General features: G+C 39.8%; 1 protein-coding gene across 1 annotated transcript in view; it reads right to left on the reverse strand.

Annotated features, from left to right (window-relative positions):
• Positions 1–12142, reverse strand: part of LOC122808422 — a 164187-nt gene that overhangs the window by 76291 nt on the left and 75754 nt on the right. The window contains exon 3 of the mRNA XM_044079384.1: positions 11126–11350. Coding sequence (XP_043935319.1) covers positions 11126–11350 — 225 coding nt within the window. The remainder of the gene's footprint in view (positions 1–11125; positions 11351–12142) is intronic.

Consider the following 12142-nt stretch of genomic DNA (forward strand, 5'->3'; position numbering starts at 1 on the left):
GACGATTGTCCCTTTTGGCTTTGTCCACATTCCTTACTCTGATGGGGTGGGAGGTGTGCTCTATGTGCTTATGCTACCTGTGTTATTCTATCCACTTTTGCCTTGGTAGGGACGATTGTCCCTTATGGCTTTGACCAGATTTCTTACCCTGATGGGTTGGGGTGTTACGAGCATTCTCGCTCATTTTAAATTGCCGAAAGGCAATTCTGGAGTGCAGGGGGTATGTGTATTGTGACAGCCCTGCTCTCAGAAACACCCCCTGTGCTCGTACATGGAACCATGTCCATTTTACAGCATGGCAGTGCGCCTTCATACATATGCATGGTGCACTGCCGTGCTGAACAGGAATGGTCCCTGCCATGCAGGAATAACTTATTCCTGCACAGCTGCTTGCTGAATCCGGGGGAGCCTTAATTTCATGTTTGTTTAAAGCAAACATCTTTATTGATCTAGAAGGAAGAAAACTAATTTTTCTTTAGGGGTAACAGTTTTAGCATTAAATTAACTTGATCTGACTGCACTCAGGGATGAAATGCATGAAATTCTAAAAATTACCTAAAACTCAAAGGCAACTGCCCTCATTTACTTTTTTAACTGTATTGCCTAGATGTGCATACTCTCTCTTAGTCAATTTGTTTCCCAAACACAGATTAAATTATGTCTTTCAGCAAAAAGATTGTATGATTTTTTTTTTAATTACAGACCTCTGAAAGAAATCACCTGCTAGAATCACACCTGTATCATGGTCAAATGGGGCCTAAGGCAGGATAACAAACTGTACACCCCGCCCGCACAACCATTACTTGGCTGTCTCTCCCCAGTTACTAAACACTGTTCAAACCTGTCAGCATGCATCCAAAAAGAAACGCTGAAGTTACCATAGAATGTAAAAGTCCAAATAATCAAAGAAAACGCTCCAGAAGGCAAGGCAGTCACAAAAATTCCCCAAAATAAAAACTTTTATTGCGAAAGCAACAGTGGTTTAGCACTTTTGTCTCTATCAATCAGACATCATCAGAACCACTGAATTAAAAAAATTAACATCCTTGATTGATTGATTGATGATTGATTGACTGTCAGCATGCATACTATTTTTTTCTTTTACAATGATCAGTGATATTTCAATTTAATGTAAAACTTAATTCCAATTTTACAGCAAAAGCACTGACAGCCATTTGCTAAACAAAAAAGTCTTACAATGAAAGACTTGGCATTTTTCTTCCTTTGAAACTCATATTTATTTAAAAGACATATGGCAATCTATTCAACTGCAAAACACATACTGGGACTCATAGTCAAATAGCCTAAAGGAAGCACTAATTTCCACTTATTTGAATGGTACAGGAATTCAAAAGACAAATGTGTAACAGACTTGCTACAGCTTGAGCCACTTAATGTGTATCCTTTTCAGGAGCATCCCAGGAACACTGTTTAAAATGATTTGTTCAGAGTCATACAGTAGACAAATGAAGGCTGAAGGATTCAAACCCTGCACTACAGAAGCAGCTCATAGATTTACTCATCTGCACTAAGTACCAGGCAGATTGCTGTAGCTCAGCACAATGCATTTCACACCTGTATGCCTGCAAAAAATAAAGTTAATTAAAAATGTATTCACAGTTTTAACATTGAACTTGTACACTTGATGCTGTCCATTTTACTCATAGACCAATAAACACACTGTCAACAGTTAACAAAACAAGATAACCAAGGATCATACACAAAAAAGCACATGGTTCATAGGATGATCTTCCTATTTAACCTAATTAATTCATTCTTTTAACCATCACTACTGTGGGTTGCAGGAACCAAGTATTTACACACACACACACACACACACACACACACACACACACACACACACACACACACACACACACACATTGACACACACAAACATGATTATAGCCACTTGGATGACAGTAATTTTCAGATATTTGCTTAAGAACAAATGAATGATTACAAAATCATACAGACGATCATTCTCTCAATGTCTTTGTTCAAGAAAGTGAGACAAAGACAGAAAAATCAGGAACAGATTTTAAATGTTTCTCTTGTATACTCGGAAAGTTGATTGAATAAAAAAGCATTGCAAGCATAAGCAATGAATTTCTAAGGATGCACAATTTGAAACTCATGACTGTCCTTATTTCTGTCTAACTATTCTGTTCCCCATTTCCCAGAGATTTACCTGAAAATGGTGCTGGTGCTATATCTTCCTGCAGATGCTTGTGTTCTGCATCTTAAAGGTGGTAAAGGTGCTTTATTATCATGAATCTTGGAGGAAACACACACACACAAACATACATACACACACACACACACACACACACACACACACACACACACACACACACACACACACACACACACACACACTCGCATTCACTCATTCACTCAAATTTCCTCAATATGGTGTAAGTGACAGCATTCCAAATACATAATGTGACCCATTTATATGATGCTTCTTCTCACCTATCTGTCTCACTGCAAACATCGGGTCAGTTGTGCTGCATCCTGATCTGAATCCAAACTGCTTAGCTCCCATCTTACATTCTACAACCCTGTGTATCCGTTTATCAATCACCCTCTCCAGAACTTTCATGCAGTGTGATAGGAGTTTGATGCCTCTGTACTGCTCACAGTTGTGGATGTCCCCTTTGTTCTTGTACACTGACACGAGTATGCTTAGTCTCCAATCATCTGGGATATGCCTTTATCTCCACACTGCTATGAGTATCTTCAGGAGCCATTTCTCTCCTGTCTCACCCAGCATCTTTATCATATCTGCTGTGACCTCATCTGAACCTGCTTTCCCTGACTTCATTTTCCTTAGTGCTATTCTTACTTCTTCTAGGGTAGACTCTTCTTCTCTCATTGTAGGCTGTTTCTGGGGCTGTACAGCTTTTGTGGGGTTTTCTTCATTTAGAAGCTGCAGGAAATACTCCTTCCATCTGCCTTTGATGTCCTGTGGACTGGTGAGCAGATTGTTGCTGGCATCCCTTATGAAGGGTGTGTGACTATCTTCTTTACCTTTATGTCTTTGCCTTGCAACCTGATATAGTTTCTTTGTGCCGCCTACTGAGTCACCTTCCAGAAGTTGGTAACAACTGACCCAATGTTTGCAGTGAGACTGATAGTTGAGAAGAAGCTAGAGATGAGGAAAGAGTCGAACTGGGCATTCCTAGCCCTGTAGAAAACATATGACAGGGTCCCAAGAAAGCTGATTTGGGCAGTACTGCGGTGGTTCTAAGTCCCAGAAACATTGGTAGAATTAGTAGAAGCTATGTACAAGGATCCAATGACTTAAGTATGAACAGTGTTCAGCCTCACAGAGGGGTTCCCAGTGGGAGTGGGTGTACTGCTGTTCATACTGGTGATGGACTACATTAGCAAACAGGTTGGAGGGGATAGATCAGCAAAGTTACTGTATGCAGACAATGTGGCATTACAGGCAGACTCTGAGCAAGAACTTCAGCAAAGGATAGGGGAATGGAATGCAAAACTGAAGGCACATGGGATGAAACTAAGCACAGATAAGACAGTGGTAATGGCAGGAAAATCGGGAAATCAGAAGAAGCTGAGAATTGAGATAGAAGAGAAGATAGTGGAATGGGTTTATACCACATAGTCAAAATCCCAAAATATTGAACACCATAATCTCGAATTTGGATTTTCGAAATATGATATAATCGAAAGCTCAGAACAGCAAATTTTTTCCCAGGGAAAAAAACATTCGCTGTTCCGAGAAACACACACACAATACAAGCACACCATAAAAAGTAATCCACACATATACACTCAAAATCCTACTTCTAATGCTACAATAAACCATACATATACTACTATCTATCCACTTAGCTTAACCCAAACCCTAACCCTAAGGTCCATAACTATCGCACAGTCACCTTAACCGCTCCCTAACCCTAAGGTTCTTAACTATCACACATTCACCTTACCCGCTCCCTAACCCTAAGGTCCTTTACTATCACACATTCACCTTACCCGCTCCCTAACCCTAAGGTCTCAAACTATCCCATTCCCACACTCACCTTAACCCGGTCTGTTTGCACACTTACCTTAACCTGGTCCATAACCTTCGCACCACAGTGGAGAAAATAGTGAAGCGGCAGAAACAGCCCACCAAATTCTTTCCCTAGGGAAGAAGTCAATGTTCTGCAGCTTTTCTATTTTCAGCGTTCGCAATTTTGGGTTCGACATTATAACATTCAAAGTTTTACTACTTTGATGTTATGATATAAACCCAGTGGAACAGGTAAATAGCTTCAAGTATCTGGGAGAGGTTGTTGAGGAGAAGGGAAGTCTGAATGAAGAGGTCAAAGCTAGAATCAGAAGAGTTGCAGCCAACTGGCATAGAGTCTCAGGTACAGTCTATGACAGAAGAATGCCAAAGAAGCTGAAAAGTAAGGTGTACAAGACAGTGGTGCTACCAATACTACTGTATGGAACAGAAACCTGGGCAGTAAAGGCAGAGTAGATGAAGAAGCTAGAGGTGATGGAAAGAAGGTGCCAGAGAAGGGTGGTAGGATAAACACTGTGGGACAGACGAAAAAATTAGGTCATAAGAGCAGAAGCCAAAGTAGCTCCAGTTGCAGAAAAGATAAAAGAGAACAGATTACGTTGGGTCAGACACATGTGCAGGAAAGCAGAAAACAATCTGGTGAAGAAGATTTATGACAGGTAGCAAGACAGTAAGAGGAAATGAGGATGCCCAGCAAAGAGGTGGATGGATTGTGTGAAAGAAGATCTGTGACAGTCAGTCATGAGTGTTGAAGTAGGCAGGAGTGTGGCACTGAATCGAGAGAGATGGTGATGGTTAACATGATACCCAGACCCCATGTAGAAAATGGGAAAAAGGGGCTGATGATGATGATGATGACTAGGATCATTAAAACAGGGCAGGGCCCCTCGCTCCATCTCTCTTGTACTGAATATCTACAGAGTCTTGTGCTTTTATTTACTGATTTTGTGCATGCCTATCTTGTAGTTACCTGTACTGATTACTGTATTATCTTTTTCCTCTATAAATAACTGGGCAGAAGTTCAACAGAGAATGTTTGTAGAATTTTAGTCCACCTATTGCAATGCTGAGCCAATAAATAACAGAAAAAAATACTGAAAACTCAGAAGAGTGAATGCCCATCATTGCTCTTCTCCTTTAAATTGTTTTTGCAGAGGTCAAGCTGTCCTGACCCCAGAACTTAAATATACAAACTCCGATTTCACCATACCTCAGAGAAAAGGTTCTGAGAAATGGAAATGTCAGGTTTAGTATATCTAAGTCCACATATGAGTCTCAGCATTCCGAAACTCCCAATAATGAGTGTCATCATTTCAAATGGTTACCAAATTTGTATTACATTCAATGCATTTGGTAAAATTATCTGTTTAGTTGAAGCAGGAATGGGCAGTAATGTTCCAGCTTTTCATCAAAGCAGGGTGTCTGAGTTAAAGTAAGATTAGTGAACAGTGTGGCTAAGAATACATCTGTCTTATCCTCAGTTTTAGGTGAGTTCAGAGTTAGTATATACAGAGTCAAGGGACATGAGAGGGTGGTACAAAAACACTGAAATCATGGTTTGTTTTCCTGCCCAGTTCAGTGAATTGGATGGTTGATGTATTTTTTTCCTCTGAGCTAGATCTTGATGAAGGTTTCTTTCATTATTATAATATTTACCCTAGTGGTCTTTCATTGGTTCTTTTTAGATGTATTAATCTCTCCCAAAAGTATATGTTGATATACAAGCTCTATTTATCAGTCCTATGGGCACTAAATCATAACAGAATGGGGTGTGTATCACCCTCTCATTTGTTGTCAAGCTTCTCATTTAATGGTCATGACACAAAACCAATGCTTGTGAGACCAGGAGACTGATACCAGTAGCGCAGCTAGGGTGGTGCAAGATGGGTAACTGCCCTGGGTGCAAAGTGTTGGGGGTATGATCAGTGGATCCCAATCTCTACTGTAATACCAGCTTTTAAAAAATGTCATTGTATTTGCATTTAGACATGAGCTCATTAGCATTCCATGTGTGGTCTAAACTGTAGCAACTGGTTGCTACATTGTAGTGAGAAGTGTGCTACAGTTTAAAAGTAAAAACAAAAAAGTGTTTCACATATGCAGGGCATAAACTGTAGCAACTGTTTGCTACATTTGTAGCAAGCATTTTGCTACAGTTTATAAGAAGGATTTTTTTTTAAATTGAAAACCTGAGTGCTATAGCCCTCCATGTAGGCAGGGTATAAATGGCACTCAAGTTTTAATTAAAACAAAACAAAAAAAATTTCTTCTTACAAACTGTAGCAAATAGGGTTGCCACCTTTTAAGCAGGCCAAAGTGGAACATGGGGGTGTGGCCAATATGACAGTGGCCATGCCCTCTGCCATGATGTCACCACATGAGCGGTGAAGGAGTTGCTGTTATGGGTACGAGACCTTACGATGGATGGCTGCTGGAGTAGCTAGCTAGCTGGCTAGCTGGCTGCTGGAGTGGCTGGTTGGCTGGCTGCTGGAGTGGCTAGCTGGCCAGCTGCTGGAGTGGCTAGCTGACTGGCTGGCTGGCTGCTGGAGTGGCTAGCTGTTTGGTGGGAGTAGCAGCTCAATGGATGAATGACTGGATGGATGGCTTGATGGATGGATGGCTGAATGAATGGATGCCTGGCTGGATGGCTGGCTGGCTGCATGAACAGATGGATGGTTGCATGAATGGATGGATGGCTGAATGAATGGCTGGCTGCATGAATGGATGGCTGGCTGCATGAATGGATGGATGGCTGGCTGGATGAATGAATGGATGGTTGGCTGGCTGGATGGCTGGCTGCCTGGTTGGATGAGTAGATAGCTGGCTGGATGAATGGATGGCTGGCTGGATGGTTGGCTGAATGGATGGCTGGCTAGCTGGGTGAATGAATGGATGGATGGCTGGCTGAATGGATAGATTGCTGGCTGATTAGAAAAAAAAATCTTCGTTATTTTTTAGCAGTTGTAGAAGCACATAAAACAAAGCACTCCTACAACCGCGATCTTTGCAGGGCTCTTCCTGCCCCAATCCCCACCCCTTTCATAAATTGCAGCCAGTTGCTGCACAAATTAAACCACCTGGACCTAACAGGCAGCAGCTTTGCCTGCAGGCCCGGGTTGGTGACATCACTGAATTGCTGTGGAAAAGCTGGAAGTAATTGCAATTCAGTGCGATTGAAAAGTGGGACTTTTTAAGTCCCACTACTTTGCACAACAGGCAATGGGATGAGGCAGCTCAACCCGTGAGTGTCCTGCTGACAACGGATCAGGTGGCAACCTTAGTAGCAAACTATTTCTACAAATGTAGCAAACCTCTATTACAGTTTAGAGCAGACATAGAGCACTACAGCAGTCAGGTTTGACTGCAAATGCAGGAAGGTTGGGGTAGGGCACAGAAACTGGACATGAAAGGCTGGGGGGAGGCATCTGGCCACCTGGTTGGTGTGCCAGTAGAGGGAATGGCCATTTTTTGATGCTTCATTTGAAGAGCTGAGGGGGTGGGGCACTGGTTCAAAGTACTGGCCCAGGGTGCTGGTTGAACTAGCTGTTTCTGACTGACACTTTCTTGGACCTAACCCAGTCATTTTGAGATTACATGTAGTAGTGATCTTATTATTCAAACACTACTATTATGGTGTGTGTAATCACCCAGCTGTACGCACTTTGCATTCAAGCATGAAATGTAATAGGGAGGGGCATGTTTCCCTTTCATGTGCAGTATGGTCTTCCCTTTACAGCCAGCTTCTCATTTACTAGTCATAAGTTTCTACAGCTGAGCAGTTAAGTGCTCCAGATTATGCAGAATGCACCGCATTCAACCATAAATGAACCCACTGTTCTGCTGTTCTGCACTGAACAACTCTTGCTCTGCTACATGGCTTTTGATTGGTTTGTATACCACAATTACTGCCAATCAGCATCTCAGTATACAAACCAATCAAATAGCTGCTCTGCTGTTCTGCACTGAAAATATTGATGCTGTGTGACATGCGATGTTGTTGTCAATGTTACTTCTGTTTCAAGTGTGTTTCAAGTACTGACAATAATTTTATACAGTTATACAGTACATGATATGAACAATGGTGGTGGGGTGTGAAGGTTTGATCACTGGAGGACAGAGTGATAAATTGAATTTTATAGAAGGGGATGAGCAGCCATGTTTTGCAAGGCACAATGAGTTGTTTGGTTAAAGTTTCTTTTGAGCATAACTGTGAAGCTAGATTTCAAAAATAGATTTGTTTTTTGTTGCTTGTTTCAGGTCCATTAATGAAACTGTAGTTTGACTTTTAACAGTAAACATCCTCTCTTACACGCGTGCATCTTTGGTATTCCAAAGGCACAAAGGTGTTTGACAATTATGCTTCAGACCCATTGTTTTCTGTGAAGGTTCAAAAAAGAACCCCCCTAGCTGCCTTGTGGGATGTTTTTCTAAACGAGTGGCACTGCCTTGAGAGGCTTAGGAAGTTCAACAATTCAGTGAGTCTTATTACTATAGTTTTACAGTTGATGTTGTCAATCTTTTTCTGTTATTCCTCATTTTGAGGGTTATGTTCTATTCTATGATAGTCTCACAGTAGTAAAAAGCAATAAGGGTAGGTTGGATTTTCTTTTATGACTTAATGGAATTGTTCTTAAAAATAATTAGAATAGATATAAGTTATTTTAAAAAAAAAAATAATATATTTTAGACTATTCTATGCTACACTTCACAGTTGTCACCCCTTTCAAGAAAGAAAGGTTGCAAAAAGGTCAGGTGAGGGATTTTTGGATTGGTGAGTCGATGATATCTTTTAGGCAGGAGGGTGTGTTCTTGGAGGTGGGGTGCAAATTAAGGGCTTAATGCTATGAACGAACCTGTTATACCTTGAATTGTGTGTCCGTGAGCAGTGGTCCGAAATTGTGTGTTGTTTTTCATGTTTATTGGACCCTGGTAGGGTGCATTATTCAATTCTATTTCATAGCATTGGCTATGCTACACAGTTTTGATTGGCTAACATTCTGCAATTATAGCCAATCACCATTGAGGTATACAAACCAATCAAGTAACTGTTCCTGAGGACAGAAACCAATGAGAGCTCCCAAATACATGACCATTAGTAAATAAAACAGAAGCAAAACATTACCAAAGTAAATAACTGCAACACCAGCAGTTAAAAGGATTCCTTTTATCTGCATGTATTGCAGTCATTTACTTTGGTACTGTTCTGCTTCTATTTTATTTTTCCCTCATTTTAAATGCATACCTCTCAACCTCCAAGAGTAAGAAATCTGGACAAAACCAATAGCCAAATATAATGTGGTGATAAAGCCACATAAATGGGGATGCTTTTTTTAGATATTGCACTTATAAACTTAGAAAGTTGCCAGAATAACAGTTTTTTGTGTTATCATACATATTCCGAAGGATATGATGTCTGAAACTCAAATTTCGGTCATTATCTTATTATTTCATTCCTCTTTGATTTGCCAGAAAACCACATATTCTATGAGGAACAGACTAAAAATATGAGGGAAAATTTTTGGCATTCTGCAAAATTCTGGGCAGTTGACAGGTATGACAAGGGTGAATGTGTGTGTGTGTGTGTGTGTGTGTGTGTGTGTGTGTGTGTGTGTGTGTGTGTGTGTGTGTGTGTGTGTGTGTGTGTGTGTGTGTATGTGTGTGTGTGTTTTGGTTGAAAAGCCATGGCCATGGTCAAGGTACGCTTTTCGAGCAGTGCGAAAATAGAGTGTTCCACATACTGACTGTTTGTCACATATTGGTATGGTCTTTGCTCCACATTGGTCTCTTAACACATTGAGACCTATGTTCTACAGTACCTTAATTCCAAGGTTTCCATATTATAGTCTAAAACAAATCAGGCAAAACTCATCTTTACTGACTTTACTGTATGCCTTTGCAAGAGTGAAACTCATATTTTGTTAGTATCAAAGCATTCTCTTTCATCTGCCCATACATTACAAATTTATTTCCATTGACATTGTATGAGAGCCACAGCCTTTTAATAAACAAAAAATAAATAAATAAATAAAATATGCATATATTCTCAGACCTTCTGGGAAGCAGCAGTTACTGACAATATGGGTGAGCTCCCCTTGTCTGACAATTTGAATGTATTCTGCAGAATTTTTCTCTTATTGATTTGCATTACATTAAGGTTAACTTGTTTCACACCTTCTGGAAATCAACAGTTACTGACAATATGGATGAGCTCCACGAGCTCCCCTTTTCTGACAATTTAAATATATCCTGCAGAAATTTTCTCTAATGGATCTGCATTGTATTAAAGTTAACTTGTTTCGGATGACCATGTTACTTATTTTTGACTTAATGTGATCTGAAACAGTTTATTTAAGTGTCATACTCTCAACGTCAGGTCTTTTACTCTGATGTATTGCATTTTACCCTTATATCTATTCCTCTCTTCCACAGGCATTAAAGGATGCCAGGAGAAGGGAAATGACTGCCAGGGATAATGGTTGTCATCCAGAAGTTGTCACAAGCTAGAACTTTCACCAGTGGTAAGTAAACTATGTACTCCCATCCTTTCCTGGCCAACTCCTCTATTGCCTGGGCCACTAGTCAAAACCAGATTATCTGGTGAGCAGTCAAGGATAGTCTATATCCAGCATATTCCCTCTGTTAAGTTTACCGTAAAGAATATTTTCTAATGATCAGTAGTATGCATGCAAAATCTGTTTTGTGCATTACATGTCAGAAGCGGATACTGTGTGTCATTTGTGAATTAGTGTGTAAGATGTTAGGTTTTTCCTTTGTTATATATGATATATATCCTGATGGCCATAAATGATTTCAGATAATGTGATGAAATCATTCAAATACTATCAAACCTGAGCAAAGTTCATTTGGTCAGTGATTTAAGAATACTTTAGACATAATGCTGTATTGCTTTTGGGCAGATCTATTGCTTTTATGATGCTTTAAGATGTTTGTGAACATGGAGACATCTGTACCCATACTTACTACTGACACTGCTAAGAAATTCATAATGATCTTACAGAAAATAAGACAAATAATAACAAATTACTGTTTCCAGATTTTAACATATTATGTGCATGTACTTACCTAGAAGAAGTGCTGTTTCTGATTTAAGAAATAAGTGCTGTCCCACACATGAAACTCTACCTTGTCCCACTTCTGTATTTACTTCTTCAGTGCCATTTTTGGAGATGTTATCAAGCTCCAAAAGTACTTTGGCTGGAGGAACACCACCACTCCAGGAGCAGGAAACATTAAGATTATTGTCTCCTTTTTTACTATAAGTGATGGTTGCATTGCCATTTGGAACTCCTACAAAACAAAATAACAACATGTTATTAAAAAGTTAAAACTAGATTGAATTCAACAGTTGTGACAAACATGTTATAGCTGAGCTTTGAAAATTTTGTAGTACATTTATGAAAGTAAAAGAGGAAAAATATTTAATTAGTAACAGTAAAAGGATACATTTTTGACAGAATACAGGATGGAAAGAATGAAATAAATGAGGAAAATGAAAATAAACAGACAGGGACGTAGAATGAAGCAAAGGCAAAAGTAACAGGAAGAAATGAAAGAAGTAAAACTAATTTAGCCTCGTCTGTAAAAGAATGTTTATAAATCTAAAAGCCAAAAATCTCCACATTTAGCTACTGCAGTGGCTTAGAAGGATAAAGTGCTGACTACAAACCAGGCAACAAGACTCTCAGTAGTGGTTTGGTTGTTTGGTGCTACTGGCAGGTATAGGGGTGGGTCCATCTTGGGTGGGATGGGTGGACCCAACCATACACACCACTTTCCACTCCAAAAGGGAGAATAACACTAGCAAACAAATAACCGAAAAATACAAAGCAGTATGGCAGTGCACACACCTTGGAGTAAACCACAACTGAATGTAATAAAATCCAAAAATATTTATTTTCCAAACAATGTAATTATTGAGCGCTTTCATTCTGCTATAATCAGGACTTCTTCAGAATAAAATTCTTCCATTTAAACAACACTTAAATACCCTAAGGTGTCATCAAAAAATGGCACCTAAAAACATAAACCAAATGATTTAAAGGGAACCTGTCCTCCAATAAACAACACTTTCTGAAGGAA

The sequence above is a fragment of the Protopterus annectens genome, chromosome 8.part0 (genome assembly GCF_019279795.1).
Source record: "Protopterus annectens isolate FY-2018-M chromosome 8.part0, PAN1.0, whole genome shotgun sequence".
In the NCBI taxonomy this organism is placed as follows: domain Eukaryota; kingdom Metazoa; phylum Chordata; order Ceratodontiformes; family Protopteridae; genus Protopterus; species Protopterus annectens.